Source organism: Tursiops truncatus, chromosome 13 (genome assembly GCF_011762595.2).
Source record: "Tursiops truncatus isolate mTurTru1 chromosome 13, mTurTru1.mat.Y, whole genome shotgun sequence".
Lineage (NCBI taxonomy): Eukaryota > Metazoa > Chordata > Mammalia > Artiodactyla > Delphinidae > Tursiops > Tursiops truncatus.
In genome coordinates, this window is record NC_047046.1 from 30,634,874 (window position 1) to 30,653,289 (window position 18,416).

The 18,416-nt window shown below is 43.3% G+C and overlaps 1 protein-coding gene across 5 annotated transcripts in view; it reads right to left on the reverse strand.

Moving 5' to 3' along the window:
* Positions 1-18,416, reverse strand: part of PTPRM (protein tyrosine phosphatase receptor type M) — a 747,728-nt gene that overhangs the window by 232,475 nt on the left and 496,837 nt on the right. For all 5 annotated transcript variants that reach the window (XM_073790533.1, XM_073790536.1, XM_073790535.1 and 2 more), the window contains one exon: positions 1,557-1,689. In XM_073790533.1, the coding sequence (XP_073646634.1) occupies positions 1,557-1,689 (133 nt within the window). The remainder of the gene's footprint in view (positions 1-1,556; positions 1,690-18,416) is intronic.

The window sequence follows — 18,416 nt, forward strand, 5'->3', positions numbered from 1 at the left end:
CCTGACCTCCTTCTGACTCAACAGTAGCTCTAAGTGCCCTCGTCCCAGCCCCAGCTTCAGCCGGCCATATGTGGATGGATGACTCTGACTGTGGAAAGTACTCTTCCTGGCCCACACCAGCATATCTGACTGCTCAGTGGTCATGTCTACTCCACGTTACAGGAAGAGTGAACTTAAAAAAGTGCAGAGCTGAGCTCCCCGTCTTCACGCCCCACATGTCCCACCTCCTACACATTCCACATCTGGGGAGTGACGATACCCCCACGAACTGCCACGGCAGCAAGGAGGTTCTTTCTATTTTGCGTCATCTCCCTCAGATCGGCCTGCAAACGGCTACTACAACGTAGCTCCTTATGTTTCTGAAGTTGCTGGTCTTCCTAACTCCAGCCTTCTTCTCTCCTTGCTGGCCTCAACCCTAACATCAGAGTGATCCTTCTGCGAGCAAAAGCACGTCACATTACTACCTGCTTAAATGCCACCAGTGGATTTTACGACCAGGTCCAGCGCCTTAGATGACCAGACAAGACGTCCAAGACCTGGTTTTGCCGACCCCTCTGTCCTCACCTCCTATCCTCCGTAACCTTACTCACACTCCATCATTTTTAAAAATCTTTTCTTTAACTTGAAGTCTAGTTGATGTACAATGCTGTGTTAGTTTCAGGTGTACAGCACAGTGATTCGATTATACATGTATACACATATTCTTTCTCATATTCTTTTCCATTATGGTTTATCACAGGATATTGAATATAGTTCCCTGTGCTACACATAGGACCCTGTTGTTTATAATTGTTTTTAAACTACATAAAAAAGGGACAATCTGTCTTTTCACTTCTTGCTGTCTATATTTTATGTTGATCATTTCTATATAAACTGAACATTGTATTATTAAGCAAGTTTTCACTCATTTCCACAAGACAAAAGACACTGCCTATTTTTCACGTATTAGAGGTGAAGATTGCTTATTATAGCCATATCTGTTTTTCTCCTCCTCTGACCACCCCTGGCCAAACAGGGCAACCTTGTAACATCCAACATGCGACCATTCTTGCCCTTATGTGTCCATGCCCTGCGTTGCTGTCCAGCTGCTTTCTGAGAGTCCCCTTCTCATGGGATATGAACATGGTGCCCGCACATAACATGGGCCCAGTAAATCCTGTCACCGCCATAATCTTCAATATAATGAGAAGGAAAAGTCTTTTTTCTCATATCCTCAAGACCTAGTCTGTTGCTAGTAAATACTAAACATTTCCTGGTGAATAAATGATTTTACTCATTCTGCCAAGTTTTATGTACCAACCAACTTGTGGGAAGACACATGATCCTTATGTTGACCCGGCATGAGAAACTGCATATTTACACAAAATCACAGCCATGTACCCTAAATTTTGTCCCATAACCTTGAATGCTTTATGATGCAAAATAGGAACAACCAGAGCCACAGATGTATCTTGGTCATCAAAGCCAAATGAGTAACTGAGTATTTTCACACACAAGAAGCCTCTTGGCAAACAGCGGGCCAAGAAGCATATGGGTGGCAACGGCCGGGAGCTCACCTTTTCTTCATGACCAACACGACTCCAAGAAATATAATCACGAACAGCAAGATGCCAGCGATGACTCCTGCGATCTTGACTGTGTGGTCTGTTTGTTTCTCGGGTTCTGGGACTGGTTTTGGAGTGGCAGCTCCTGAAGGGGAGAGGAAACGAGAAAGAAGACACGGTGGGTAAGGGAGAATAAAAATGTTAGCTTTTTAAAATTTTGCTGCATTTAACAGAGTCATAGGACTTATCAGAGTTAGCAGACAGACGAGCTTTGATTTTTTTTCAACGGCTTTCACAGGCGCTGAAAGGAATGTAATTGTTCGCATTGTTCTTCCCTATTTCACTAAACCCCAACACAAGTTGGAAAGCACACCCACGACTGACCCTTTTATAAGAGACTCTTCTCAAACACAGTTTTTAAAATATTTTTATTATCTCTATGGGCTCCCTGATCTTTCTGCCTTTTAGAAACTTGCTACCAACACAATAGACATCCTCAGCCTTTATCCAAAGTTAATTTGCTGGAACATTTCCCCCAATTATTTTTCATAAATGAAGCAGTAATTCCATAACAATATTAGCCCAAACACCTGGAGAAGAGAGATAAGCTCACTTACTGTGCATTTTACCAGCAATTGTTTTTTTAACACAATAGAGATTTTTCTCCCCCTTGCCTTTGAAAATCTAAATCTAGGTCACATCTGGTAGGCAAAAGAGTCCTTCTAAGCAATTTATTCACAAAGTGGGAAGCGGACGATGATCACACTACTGGCACCCACATTTCGTATCTGTTTAAATGAGATAACCAGGGCCTTCCAGTGGCCACTGTCTTAGCTCTCCTGCTTTCCCAGTTTCAAAACACTATCTGTCCTGTTTACAGTATAATGTGATGGAATGTCAAGTCTGTGTCTGATGAAATATCCATTTCCTCTGCTAAATGAGTTCAGGATGAAAAATATTAGGACTGAAATGTTCAATTCACTAAACAGAATCCACATTTGAAGGGCTTCTCCCTTTTTAATCAGAGCACGACAGTCCTTGGCATCTGAGCCATCACGTCCCCTCCCTAGGGAGACAGGTCATTGGGAAAGTAGGAATTTTATGCCCAAATTTCTCATGTTAGAATTTTCTTCTTGCTTTTGTTGGTAAAAATGAAATCAACACTGGCTACGGTACCAGCCCTTTCTACTCTTCCACTGGGTTTTGCATTCATGCTTCATCTGATTCTTGAAAAACTTAACCATCACTGTCTCCTGTGCACTCCAGGCTGGGCTTAGTCTAAAGATGAGTCATCGCAGAGAAGCAGGGTGTCAAGCTGTAACTTTCCATCTGTTTCCACTGGAACATATAAATGTTTCTTTCAAAAGTTATTCATATTACGATTTTATATGAGACTCTGCACCCTGAACATGGCCGTGGCCATCAGACAGACGGAGCTGCTCAAGATCGGGGAGAAACACAAGGCAGGAGACAGAGGGCCACGATCACCCGAGTTTCCACCCCATGTGTACTTTCCAATCAAAGCAACGGTTGCAAGGAGAGCAGTGGTGATGTGAAAAATCACACCTTATTAAATACAAACCCTGCCAGATATAATGACTCTTTACAGGCCATTTTTATTTCTGACCACTTCAGGAGGATGTTCTGTTATTTTGTTTGAAAGAATATCCCTCAAACAGTTGTCCAAATGAACCCCGAAAATATTTACTGTTTTTTATTATAATAACATCTGAAGTATACCACTACAACAGGCCACTGGAACATACAGCCAAGTGGTAGATTTGGAGGATACTGTTACTTTGAATAAACTGCTAAGAAAAATTTAAAGATTCATTGTGTATGTTTTAAAAGATGAATAAAAGGTGAAAAAAGCCATTCATGTAAAAATAACATATTTCAAATTCACAAAACTGACAAAAAGTCCAATGGTTTTCAATTCTGATTTTTTTTTATCCAGTTTGAAAACTTAACTTAAAAAAATAAAATCTAATTGGTTTTATTCTTCCAAATGCTGGCACATTGGGGACCATTCCATTTACCTCACTAGGGACAGAATGCAAGTTCTCCAGATATGTTTTCTAAATAAATGATTCTCTAAGTTTTTTGTAACTAAGTTATTCCAGTAAATACAACACACAGGGAAGAAATTATTTAGAAAAACTGGATTCGGCTTAAAAATTTAAATTTAAAAAATTACAAGGATTCAACTCATACATTGTAAACACTCCATAAGAGAAGAGCGTCCTGTTAATGGTCACGTGTTTGCTTCTGTTATGTTGTGCTTTAGCCTTTTTCCTAAGCTCTATGAGAAGTGAGGAGTGACCCTACCTATCCTTGGGTCAGGGAAAGAGATCAGCCCTGCGGCCCCTCATTCCCTGCAGGAAGCACATTGCTATGCAGCCAGCGAAGGTCAGGATCATCATTCTTTAGCACCTACTTTTAACTCATTTCACGTTGCAGGTCAAGAAAATGAAATGTTCAATCTCTGTGGGACACAGTTGCAAGGTAACCATGGCAGCAATCATGCAAAATGGGGGAGCAACTGATAAAACATGAGGAGAGCTGCCCTGCAAGTCTGTGCACGACCCTCCCTTTGCCTGAAAGGTACAGCCACCAGCTCACCGTGGTGGGGCCTGGGTGAAGGGGCTCGTTCAGGTGTCTGGGTTTAGGACTACTCTGGGGAAACACAAGTTGGGCTGAAATGAGTCACGACCCCGGGAAAATCTCGCTAAGGTGTGTCATTCACTGCAGGTTCCCTCAGGGACACACCATCCCTGCCTTCTCTGTGAGCTCTGCCCTCCATTCCGGCCTGAGATGGACATCCTTCCGTCCTTCCCCCACATGATGCTCTTCTCTCCCCGTTTCTTGCTTTGGAAACATGTGCTTGTGAGCTGTCAGTCAGCCTCAGACAGAGGATAATTTGTGACAGAATGTGGTTGCAACTGATAGCTTGTTTTTTTTCCCCCTTTACCCAAATCTATGCCCGTAAGAGTGTAATTTACAAACTGCTTGGCAAGAGAGTTGTTATAATATTTCCCCTTCCGTTTTATTTTCTTGCCGGGTTTCTAACGGTATAAACTTTTATTCTTTTTTTCTCGGTATAAATTCTAATTCTTCATGGAAAGGTGTTTTTATTCTCTTCTACTGTGCATCCTGCTTAGAGGTTACTGCACATGTAGCTCCTTTTAAAGAGAATAAATTCAAATGTATGCATTTCACAGTGGGCATTATCTAGGCTTGGACGTATTCATTAAAATGATAAATAAGCTAAATGTTCAGGGGGAAGGAGAATGAACATCATCTCCGCAGATGCCCACGCTGCTGACTCCCAGTGACAGCTCCGGGTGCGTTGTTTTGTTTCGATGATCAAAAAAAGTTTTTTGTTAAAAAAGGATGGTATTCCAGTGAGCCTGCATTATTTAAGGTTTCAGATATAATGTCTAACATGAAAACTCTCAAAAGAAAGGGAGCGATTAGCCAATGCAGTGTTTGGCTGGTTTTCAACTTGGCAGGAAACAGTCCGTCTTGGTCCAGTGTTGGACGTTAAATTCAGTAACAGCAGCTCTCAGGCTGAGAACTGGATGTACTCAGCCACTGGCTCGAGGGTCTGGGCCCAGTTCTGACCACTGAACAGGCTGCATAAATTTCCCCCGAAGACCCACGGACACCAGCCCAGAAGGACACGGAGGCATCACCGCTGCCTGGAGTGGCTGAGCCCCCAGGGCAAGGTCTTCCTCTCCTGAGCAAACGGAAAGCCTTTCTAGAGGGAAGGGAGGGGGGCGTGGCTACCCAGAACCTCTGCACGATGGTGACTAGGGCTGGCTGCCCTTGACTGTGGGGGAAATCAGTAATATTCTCCATTTATACATCAAGAGTTTATTGCACATCCAACAATGTGCCGTGTGCTGTTCTAGAAACACAGCAGTGAGCACGTGGGTAAAACAAAAGCCTCTCTCCTTGTGGAAATTAGATTCCTGTGGGACGCAGACCCAGAGGTAAACGATACTGTGCAGGTTGTCAATCGGTGCTCGTGCTACAGAGAAACCCGTGTTGGGTGGGGATGGCAGGGCAGCGCGGTTGCCGCTGAGCTCCAAGATGGGCTATCAGAGAAGAACTACTGAGAAATAACGTGTGAGCAGAGACCAGAAAGAGGAAGGGGTGTGAGGTACGCTGACACCCAGGGAGGACAGTGGAAAGAAAAAGTTTAAAGCTACAAGACGAGACTGTGAAACACTGAGGTGTGACTGGAGTGGATATGCCGGGAAAGTGGGGGGCACAAGGACAGACTTGGGGGCACCTCAAGAGATCCTGGAAGGACTTTGCTTTTCCTCTGCACGAGACGGGAGCCACGGGGGTATTCGGAGTGGAGGAGGGATGTGATCTGGCTTAGCTTTCAACAGGATCACGCAGGATCACCAGGGTCACTGGTGGCAGTGTTTAGAACAGACCGTCGGGGGTCAACGGTGAAAACAGGTATGTCAGTTACGAGGCTATCGCGATAGTCCACACAAGAGATTAGGATGGTCTGGAATAAGACGGCAGTGGAGGCTGTGAGACATGGTCACACTTGAGATCTATTTTGACGGTCCAGCCATCAGTATTTGTCCATGAACTGGATGGAGGGTGTGTTGATACAACATCCAGGTTTCTGGGAGGAGTGACTGGAAAGATGGGGTTACCATGTCCTGGGATGCAGAGGACTTGGAGGGGCAGGCGTGGAAGGGTAGGTGGGGAAATCAGGAATTTGGTTTTGGACAAGTTAGTTTTGAGATACTAGACACCCAAAGGGATCTCAAGTAGGCTGTGGGGCATAAAGGGGAGAGGTCTAGACTTGGGGTGAACATCTGGGGCGTTGCCAGCAAAACGATGGTCTTTAAAGCCATGAGACTCAGGAAGGCATCTGGGAGGTGAAGAGAGAGAGTGCGTCACGAGGAGGGACCAGTAATGGAGACGAAAAGGAATGGCAGATTGAGGGAGGGGGGAGGAGGGAAATTGGTGAGGAGAGGGAGGAAGTCAGTGTGATACAGGCAGAGAGGGAGCATCGCCACGGAGCCAGGGAGGAGTGTGGGGATCCGGGGAAGCTCTCTTCCTTAAGACGCGAGAAATTAGGGCATTCTGAATGGTGATGCGCACGGTCCCCGAGAGAGGGAAAAGCTGATGACGCAGGAGGGAAAGGAGATGGCTGCTGGAGCAGTGACCTTGAAGGGGCCAGAAGGGATGGACCTGGAGAGAGTCGTACAGAGAGATAAGGGGGCGAAGGTCTAGGGGAAGAAGGGGGAGGTGGACACCCAGGCTCCTTGAGAAAAAGGGCCTCATGAGATGAATCCGGATGATCTCAAGGCAGATGGTGACGGACATGTGCGGGTTCGGTGGGGTTGCAGGTTTATCCAGGCACACAGAGCTGGGGCCCCTCCTCCCTGCTCACAACTAGATGAGGAAGGGGGGGAGGAGGAGAAAAGGCAGAGAGGGCCTCTTCTCCGAGTTCCATCCCAGTGAGCAGATGGGATGGACACCGATAGTGACATCCCTGGCATGGACACAGGATGGACCCCTTGCCCGAGCCATCCTATGCCCATCCCTGTGATGCGGCCGATCTTGGTTTTCACAGTCTTCAAATAAACAGCTCCTTTTATGCTCCAGGTCCTGTAAAGAGGCTCTGCAGGGGACTCGAGATGAGCAAGACGAGCGACACCTCAGCCTTCCGTGCCCGCTGCAAGAGGCCACGAGAGGTGCCACGGGTGAGCTTCAAAACCCAACTGGAGGAAAGAAGGATGTTCCCTTTGGAGAGCAATGAAGGCTGCTGCCTCACCCAGGCCAGGGGCCTCCAATGTCTGGTCCAAGTGGGTGATGGGAACTGCAAGGATGCAGGAGCTCACGGAGGGCACCCCACTGGTCGCACATAGTGCCCTCCGGTCTAAAAGCGCCAGGCACTGGGTGGATGTCGGTGCCACTCATGGAAATACCTGGCCCGCTTTCTGATGGCGGACCTGGTGTTTGGGTTCAACGTTTGCACTGAATTCAAACAACAAAATACTTCATTCTCACAACATGCAAAATCAAATACCAAAATTCCACTTCTGGTATTTGAGGGGGGAAAGAGAGAAAAGAGTCGGGGGACAGCAACCGTGGGAAGTTGCTGAAAAGAGAAACAGGAGGTTGAGAAACCTTATGAGAAAAAACAAAATGGAAGCTGTGGAAACATGTAAGAATACTGTTTCTCCAAGTGTGTTTCAGAGCACTGGTCCCCAGAGATATTCTAAAGTATCCATCGGGGAAGCCTCAGCCACTCTGGACTAGCATTTTTATGACTTTATGGAATAGAGAATCTATTTCAAATAATTTTCATAGTTATTTTTCACCTTTTGCAGAGGTCTTTTCTTTTTCTTAAAAATAGCAACACCCTGGTTTTAAAGATTATTGTCAGTTCTTTCATGTCTTGCTGCTCAGAAAAATGAGAATTCCTTGCTTTCTATGTTTGCTTTTTCCAGCTGTACCTTAACATTACATATAATCACGAAACATCTCCAAGATTTTTCATTTAAATTGTACATCATTGTTTCTCCTTCTGGGAATGCAAAGTCAGTCAGTACCCCTGGAATAATCTCCGTTCACACTTTATGTATCATTTGTAACCTGATTATGCTTTTGAATTTATCATTCTTCCTTTGCACCTCATTTCCACTGTAGGGCATGCAGGGCATGTATGACGTACAACTAATAATCAGAAACATAATTTTTCATATAAAACTGAGATGCTAGATTGTTTGATATATACCATCTCTAAAAAATTAATCTACTTTTTAATTTTTGTTCTAATTTCATGACAGTTACTGCTCTCATTTATTGATGGGGCCTACAGCCTATGGGTAAGATGATCAAACCCTTATAACTTACTTTCTGGAAGTTTCCAGAGAATTATTAGTGCCGTTACTGGTCTGATGAAATGGCTTTATTTTTTCCATCTGCATTTCTCAAATCACCATCAAGTAATAAAATGAGTGAACAGCTTGTCAATAAGAAGGCATCAACTGTGTTCACCTTTCATATGAACTGAATAATCAATAAAGGAAATGTGAGTGGGTGATTTTGAGGATGTTATCAGTTAAGAGTGGACATTTCCAACAGTTTCTTTAAAACTAAACTTTGAAGGCATTAAAATAAAAATCAACTGTCCCTGACATTTTTTCCATACTTTGTGTCTGGGGTCATGCTTATGTTTAGCTCTCAGAAATCATTTATGTGGGAGAAAGGATCACACAGCATCCTGCACAAAGCAGTAACTGTTTGCAAAAGACCCTTGCAGCTTTTTCTGCTGCTTGAAATTGGTCATTCACTCTCTTATCAAAAAGTAAGTGTACCTAATAAATTCTATGTGCTTGCTAGAAAAATCCATATTTCTGAGGTTCAAAAAGTGTACAGGGTATAGCAAACTGCCTGCAGAGGTGTGACATGTCTTTTTACAGGCCAATGAGCCAAACACACAAAAAGTGACCCTCAGAGACGTACTGAGGATTCCTGGGGTCTCAGCAGAAAGTGGGGTCACATCATCTCCTGACTCTCATTTACTAAGCATATAATTTTCCTCAAACAATGAAGTTATTTAAGAAATAAGGCTTGGGCTTCCCTGGTGGCACAGTGGTTGAGAGTTCGCCTGCTGATGCAGGGGACGCGGGTTCGTGCCCCGGTCCGGGAAGATCCCACATGCCGCGGAGCGGCTAGGCCCATGAGCCATGGCTGCTGAGCCTGTGTGTCGGAGCCTGTGCTCTGCAATGGGAGAGGCCACAACAGTGAGAGGCCTGTGTACCGCAAAAAACAGAAATAAGGCTTACATTAGTTGTATCATTCTGTTCAATATATTTTAGAACAGAAGTTCTCTTAATTACAGAGACTTCAAGAATCATTCCAAGAGCTTTTGAATATGCAGATGGCTGGGCTCCCCAGGGACTCCGGATGGAAAGTCTGAGGTCGGACCCAGGAATCTGTATGTTCCGCCTTAGGTAATGCTCTACATGACATGAGGAAAAATCCAACCAGAGAACCATTGGTCCTAAATATCTTTGAGGAAGGTTTTCACAGACTATGGCAAAATGGGAAAAATACTTAATTGGGTGGTTGTTTATAAAATACCTCCTAATATATTAATATCTTACTTTATCATTTAGCCAATGTCCTTCATTGCACTATTTTAAAAGATCCTTTGACACAATGAAAAGGCAAACCTGGTGGAATCAAACTCTGGTTATACGATCACCCAGAGTTAGCAGGGATTGGAAAGTGTTCTTAACTGTAAAGGGATTTAAAGTACGCTGATCAACTGCCCAGGTGCTACTAAATTAGATGGAAAGGAAGAAGGCTGATCTTCGTGAAGACCTACTTTGTGTGCCAGGTATCTTACGTAACCTTTATTTAACATCACACCATGAGGTATAATTAATGCCATTTTACAAATGGGGAAACTGAGGCAGCAGAAGCCGTCAGGAAGAGGAGCTTGTCTCAAGCCAGTGAGAAGGGACATGAGAGTGGGGATGGGGGGGGGTGGGCGCTAAACTTGGGATCCCGGTGTGACCCTGAAGCCCACGGGATTCACTGCATCTCCACTTCCGCCAGGAACACAGTAATCACTCGGGTGGTTACGCCTGACATTCTGGAGGACAAGACTCCAGTTTAAAACATCATGACCAGTTGTAAAGAGGAGAGCCTAACAAAAGGTGAAGATAAATCAAAGTGCAGAACAATGCCATAAGGAAGTTAAAATCCTGCAAGAAAAATAAGACAAATAGATGAGGGCAAAGGACGCCCCAGGCCTAAGTCCAGACAAGAGAGGCCAGATCACTGTGGTTCTGAACTGGACCAGAGGAGTGACATGCATGCGATCCTTCCAGCGCACAGTGTGCTGGTCAAGGCTGAAAGGGAATCAAAGAAAAGAAACACACATGATCGGCAGGGTAGAAAAGAAGGACTGTGATAAAAGGCAAAGGGCACTTATCTAACCAAGGACGGACCAGCAGGTGCCACGGCTGGTCTGGAGCTTCCCAAGAGGAAGTACTATTTCTCACCCACTTGTGACTTGTAAGCGTTAACCTGATGTCTGTAACCTAGTGGTCACCTGATAAGTCTTTCCTGAATGAAAGTCTTAAAACACAGAAGTTTGTTTTTCTTTTTTTAAGTAAATTTATTTATTTTTATTTTTGGCTGCGTTGGGTCTTCGTTGCTGCGCGCGGGTTTTTCTCTGGTTGCATCGAGCGGGGGCTACTCTTCGTTGCGGTGCACAGGCTTCTCATTGCAGTGGCTTCTCTTGTTGCAGAGCACGGGCTCTAGGCACGCGGGCTTCAGTAGTTATGGCTCGCGGGCTCAGTAGTTGTGGTACATGCACGGGCTTAGCTGCTCCGCGGCACGTGGGATCCTCCCGGACCAGGGCTTGAATCCGTGTCCCCTGCATTGGCAGGTGGACTTTTAACCGCTGCGCCACCAGGGAAGCCCCAGAGGGGGAGTTTTAAAAGAGAACGTTGACCATGTGCCATCTGTGTACGTGAGTAGAATGTTTTTGAATGTATAGGCTTAGACAAAGGCAGGAGTCCATGTTCCTGCAGAGAAAAGCTGCCCCTTTTTCCTCTCTGTATTCTTGGTGCCTAGAACGTAGCATGTACTTAATAAAATTCCGAGCAAGGAAATGAATTTGGTTGTCCAGAAAGGAAATTTTGACCCTCAGCACATAAAAAAGAAATATATTACAAAGGAGATTTATTTACTCTACCCTCAGGTTGAAGAACAGTCACCTGACATTAGGTCAGTTTACCTCCCTGCCCAATGTCTAAAAATTCAAAAAACGCTATACTTTCTTCATCTCCTTTCCCGCTGCCATGGACCTGGTTCATTTCTCTTCTGGATTTTGCTCTTGACTCCTAAGGAGACATCCCAGCCAGCCGCTTACACACTCCAGCCATACTGATCTTCCTAAAGAAGAGCCCTAATCATGCCATTCTTTCATTTAAAAAGCAAAACAAAAAACCCAAAAGCCTCCTAATGCTTATTACAAAAGGCAGCCAGGCCTCCTATGAACCGGCTCCCAGCCCCTTTCTTAACTTCATGCCTCTTCTCTCTCTACCTTCCTGCATCTACCTGGGTTCCAACCAAACGGAGATGCTCAGTCTCCCCCAGCCCCCGACATGCAACATCTCCCCTTTGGTCCTGCCACTCCTTGTCCATGGACCCATCCCTACTCACATTTCATAGGTTCAATCCTACCCATCCTTCAAAGGCCACCTAGCCCAGCGCTGTTCCTGTGCCTTTGAAGGAAGTATTCTCTCTCCTACTGAACTGCTATAGCACCTTCTTTTCACCCCTCTTGACTATTTTCAACCTCGAGTTCAGTTATTTTGGTAAGTCCTTTATATTACATGCTAATATGCGTTCCTTGGGACAAAGGTGGTTTTACTTTTCGGCCCTCACATGACCCGGCCCAGCATCTTATTATGTGCCCGCAGTTCACGCTGAATCAAAGCTCTCTCCCAATAAGTCTCACTTTAATTTTTCTGTCTTTCTCATCTGTACTCTCTTCACAGCCGACCTATTCTTTTTCCATTTGCGTTAAAGTTCTCAGACATAGGGTGATGGGTATAAAAGGAAAGAAAAAAGAGGAAAAAGTAGAAGTGTAAAGACAAGTCCAATTTTGTAGTCTTTCCTCCACCGATCCCTGGCATTTAGCGGGGGGTTACTAAGACGAGTGGGGTCTGCGGCTGCCTTCTGATGACCTTCCATGGCCATCAAGACAACATGCTGAGAAAGAAGGACCATCTGAGCCTTGGCTCCAGGGACCATGCCAGAGATTAACCAGGGCACAGAAGGCTTTCCTCAGTATGTTGATGACAGATAAAAGTCTTTGCCAGTAAATTTACTGACCAAACTTTCATCAATGATAAAATGGGATTACTAGGAAGAAAGAGCATGGAAATAAATACTAGTGGCAAAATATTATATTTCCAGCACCAAAACAGTGAGATATATATCCATCAATGATGAGAAAGTTAACTGGGTACATATCAGAGAGACAGGAAATGAGTATCTGTCAAGAATAAAGTGTTATGAACTCAATACTTGTAATGATTAGGTAGCTGTAGACCATTCTTCATGATCATAGGTCGAATTTGTTTTAGAAGTCTTTAAACGAGTCAAAATTTCTGCTGGAGAATAATTACAATGGTCTGGGACTTTTTAGAAAGCAAAAAAAAAAAAAAAAGGAGAAACTTGTAAGATAATGCTAATATGATTACAATTATTATGAGTAATTTTATTTAATAAAATGGTTATATCATTCCTATGACCTTACTTTAGAAGCATTTTCTAACTTCCTTGTTACTCAGAGAAGAAATAAGGTAGAAATCTGAAAATTCCCTTTATTAAGCCTTTAAACTGGCTAAAACACACATGTAAATCACTCTGGTGTGGGGGGCGTGTGTGTGTGCACACGCATATTTATATATAAATATATGCCAATGTCTAAAGAGATTATTCAAAGACATACACGAAGTACCCACCAAATTGGTAATACTCCACAATGTTTGTTTTTCTTTTTGTCACGTTTACTGTGAAGTTAGATATAATCTTGAGTAAAAAAGAACAAAATTAAACGACTGCAAGGACAGCACCTAGGCAAAAATCCCAGAAAAAAACTGGTATGCTGATAATGTGTTTTGACCAAGAACTCTAACTTGAGTAAACTGTTGTAATTAATAATAAACCATAATTAATAACTGCATCATTAGCAATACCAATAAGTACATTATACAGATTAAACTGAACATCAATTACATGGCTAGAGTGATGTATTGCTTGGATATTTACTGGAGGAGATGGGAAGACTCATCAGAGATTCTCATAGATGTGCCGAACACATGCCATTTATTAATTCCCGGGCAGGTGCCAGGCTGATTTTCAAAGACTGTTTCTCAGAGATAGTTATTCACTCTTCTGAATGAAAATAACATGTTGAAGAAAACTTATGTTGCTTCTCCTTCCCTTACAAACCACTCTATATTTTTCCAACTTCATACCCAGTGTCTGAAAAAGGTCCTCAATGAGATAATCTATCATCCCTCTCAACAGAGTTCTATTAAAGCACATCGTCTCGTGCTCCCTTGAGAACCAGTGTAATTGAGGGACAAACACAAAGAGAGGTGTCCACATCTAAACCAACGACAGTGAGGAAGGAACGAACGAACCCCCAAACGGCCAGGACCACAAAAGAAAGCCTTGCGTTTTATTCCGTGCGCTGGGCTACAGGGAAGTGCACACTAGGTTAGGCATTGCTTTGGGCTATTACTGCTTCAAATAAAGCAGCTGTCTTTGAAAATGCAGTGTTTTTTTTTTTTTTTTCCCATCAGTAGCATCATCACCATTGTTGCCAGTGGCAAGAGAACAGGCTGGGTCCTGCTGAGGCTGTTTATATCCCAAACGCAGGTAAGTGGGAAATATCATCTGTGGGAGATTCATCACAGGTCCTGACATATAATAAAATAATCACATTGCTCTCACGCTCCAGTGCTCCTGGAGACCCCAGTAGCCACGCGCTGTTCGTGTAGATAACACCCTACTTAGCATCAAGAAATCCATTCATTTTCTGGGAAGTTCACGTTTGAACCTCTAGGAAGGGCGGGGTCAGCATTCAAGCTTGGGAGGGGCGGTGGCCTGCATTGATTACGTTGTTGTTCGCTTGAAAGCCCTAACAGCCATAAACAATCCTCTATCAGGACAACAACAAACAACAAAGCCACAAAAGAAGTTACCAGCAACTGCCAACTCCTCTGCCTCGACCAGCAGCCAGCTTTGTGAGAGTCCTTTACACATGTTACTGTATTAATTCTCCCACCACCCCCTGTGAGGTTAAGAAATAGATTCTCACGTTTTACAGATATGGAAGCTGACTTCTGGAGTTTAAGAGATTTGCCCAAGAAGTCTGGACCTGAGCTCACTACCTTTTATCCAAAGCAAATACTTTCTGAATTGTACGCTGGGACCCAGAGGTTCCCTGAGAACTGCCCTGTTAAATCCAGGCCCAGATTCCTGTCTGACATGTTTGAAAACGGCCCTAGGAAGTGTGGCTTTGAAGATGATCCGGAGTCTAAACTGGAGGGCTTTCACTGTTCCCTCTGAGCTGATCAAGGGTAGCTGCGACTCTTAGCACTTTCCCATTATTTGTCCCTATAAGGCAGGCGGGAGAAGACAGGCAGAAGCTTGAATCTGGGCTTTATCCTGAGTGGCCCACCACTGGCTTCAAATTTCTTTGAAGTCCGTAGCTCTATTTTTTTGAATGGAGCATGTAAATGTTGCCTTTTGCTCTGTGATATACTGATTTTTAATGCAAATAATGTTTTAAATGATTAACCACCAAGGAAAGTGATACTCCCTTCTGGAAGCCCTGGATTCCAGTCTGACAAGCATATGAGATGGGAAGGCAGCTAGACAAGGGCTACAGTTCCACAAAGGAGAGCGACCTCTCTTTCCCCCTTCCCCTTGGGGCAACCTTTCCAGAGAGAGAGAGAGACAGGTTATTTGATTAAGAATATATGGTCCCTAAGCTAGAAAAACCATGGCCTGAGAACGAATCAGACATTCAAAGCCAAACCCAAGATTCTATCACATGAAAACAATGACAACTCTACAAGCAGTACATATGTGCCTGCGTGTGCCTGTGTGGGGGGATTTGAATATGCTAGAACTTCAGAAGTCAATCTTTTTAAAGACTTTGGGCCTCCCCGTCAGCCCTCTGGAGACACTGATGAACAAAGTGTTGACACTGATATTGTCAAAAGGGCAAATAAGATGAGGCACCTGGGTTGAAAGGACTGTGCTTTTTCAACTTTCTGTTTTGGTCCTGGACCTTTCCCTTGATTCTCATTAGGTCAGTAGAGTATTTAAAATAAGAATTCTTTCTCCAGAAAAGAGTTTTGTCTACGCTACATCTATCCTTGAAGTTTTCTTGATTTGCTTCCTCAACATCTTGCCCTGTTAAGATGCTGGAGGAAGTCCTGACTTCTTTTCCATTCTGACTCAGTACACTGGCTCACACCCATAAACACTTTAAAAACCTCTCACAGGGACTTCCCTGGTGGCGCAGTGGTTAAGAATCCGCCTGCCAATGCAGGGGACACAGGTTCAAGCCCTGGTCTGGGAAGATCCCACATGCCACGGAGCAACTAAGCCTGTGTGCCACAGCTACTGAGCCTGCACTCTAGAGCCCACGAGCCACAACTACTGAGCCTGAAAACCACAACTACCAAAGCCCGCATGCCTAGAGCCTGTGCTCTGCAACAAGAGAAGCCACTGCAATGAGAAGCCCGTGCACCACAACAAAGAGTAGCCCCCACTCACTCGTCAGAACTACAGAAAGCCCGTGCGCAGCAATGAAGACCCAACGCAGCCAAAAATAAATTAATTAATAAATTTATAAAGCAAAACAAAACAACAACCTCTCACAAATACTAAGCATTTTACAGTATTCTAAAAATACTTATTTATAGGAGAAACTAGTTCAAAGTCAACCAAAAATGCACAGCAGTAAGACATGGCCCTTTGCCTACAAATTCTCAGTGGAATTCACTGGTTTCTTAGACATTAAGCTGTTGGAATTCATGTTGATGCCTTATGTTCTAAATGGTAGTCACGTTTTTCTAAAGCAAGTAAAGTGCTGAAAACCAAAGTATCACAATAGTCAGTGAATGGCTTCAATGTTGTCTAGTTCCATGCTAGCCATTGAGGTAAAAAGAAACACCTAGTAAAACAGGTATTGTCACTCAGCTTTAATAAATATTTAAAAAAATATCCAGGCCTTTTCCATGTTAACTGATATCAAGTATGAATTAATATAATTTCACTATAAAATTGATACTATATATTCCTTACAGGAAAGGCAAGAATAATTTAACTCAGTGACATAAAATCTTTTGTGCAAAATCTCTATTTTTTAAAACTGCAGGAATTCTTTTTCCCAGTATTTTGCACCTTTTACCCAAATTTTAGTTTATTTTAAGCTCAAAACTTTACCTTCAGCATTCCTTTTGGATATGCACAATGCACTAGATTAATAACAAAATTATAAGGTAGATTTCCTAAAATATAAAATCTCAATTTATGCTTTTCAAGCCAGGAAGCTCTATGCCTTAAGCAAATAAAAGACAGTTAAACATATTGTTTTACCTTCCTTTATCACACTGCTGATAGAAAGAGAAAACACAAAAGGATACTGAAAAATTAAATTGCTCTCTTACACTGAAAATCTTTTACATAGAAATTCTAAAGTTTATGTAGTAAAAATGGAAAACAACACTATTTCAGGGTAATATATATCTTTTAAAATATATTACTTCTGAAACTAAATGCTTGACATTTGACTCAGTGTTTCCTTCCAAAAATGACAAGGAAAAGGAACAGAATCTTCCCTGGCAGTCCTGTATCCTCTCACCATTGTCTTGTAACTGTACCATTTTATAGATGAAACTGCCATAGCAAAACGACAAATACAACACATAAAAGAACAAAAAAGGGCAATAAATTACCAGTGACACTGCAGCCCATTAAAATGCATTCAGCTGCTGTTGCAGGAAGAAGAAAAACTTCCCCTCACTTTATATTCTTCTAGATGAAAAGGAAATTTTAGAATCCTCAAGCAACCCTTATAAGAGATGCTGAAATTCCAACCAAATTCTCCTCACATTAACTGCCCATGTTGGCCTCTGAAATGTATAGCACTGATACCCCGTTCCCTCTTTACTAAGAAAGGCCCAAGACGGGGCATGTGAATTGCTAATCCTCTGTGCTGATAGGATACTGCATTTGAAAAAAGCCAGGACACCTAACTAGTTGGCAAATGGTAGGTCTTACTCAGCCACTATTTCCAATATATTGATTATCAGCTTCAATAAAGAGTTTGGCATTTTAATTGATAAGGAAGCCTAAAGGAGGCATTTTCTTTGCTTAATTTTCACCCAAAATTCTCTCAAAAGGTCCAATCGAAGCTCTATGACTCCATGACTGGGGAATAATAGGATAGTACGTTTAGAGCCCAACTGATTATAAGTTAACTTATTTCATTATGCACTTATCGTATTACAGAGTTCAAGAAACTGGTAAATTTGTTGAAGTGGGTTATTTATCGAACTGTTTTATGTTGGTGCTAACAAAGATGGTAGACAGAAGTTACACTTCCTTGAATCTCTTAACGCAGAGCTCATTACCCATCAAGCTCTCCAAGGAGATGAGAGGGTCTTCAATGTGAAGGATGAACGAGGGAAGCTTGCCTCCTAAAGTACGGACAGTGGATGCTCGTGGAGCAGCGCAGAGCACAGCCACAACAGCTAAGGGCTTCAGGGACTGAAATGCTGCGACTTATTTTAATCAGAACTGAACTGTACGCCCTTCCTGGAAGTGCCGGACAGGAGGCTAGCCATCGGAGGCCCATGGGACACTTGGTCACGTGACACTCTGTACCTCCTGGAGACCCAATCCTGACGGCGTGACAGTCAGGAGCCCCTCTCGGGGGGATATTATTTTAAAAAAGTGGTGTGGAAATTAGTTCACACCTTTAAGACCATTTTACCTTTTAGAAGTGAATTCATTCCATCGGAAAATGAGAGCTGGTCTCTGAGTACCTTTCACGTGCCCAGCTCTGAGTGGCAGGTTGTGGAAAGTATAAAGAGACATACAATACGGCCCCTGGAGTAGTAGATAAAACTATTTCCACACAGCAACGAAGAGTCTGAATGCTACAACTAAAAGATCCCGCACGCTGCAACTAAGAGCCAGTGCAGCCAGAATAAATATAATTAATTAATTTAAAAAAACCCCACCTATTTCCACACATATTTCATAGTAGACAGA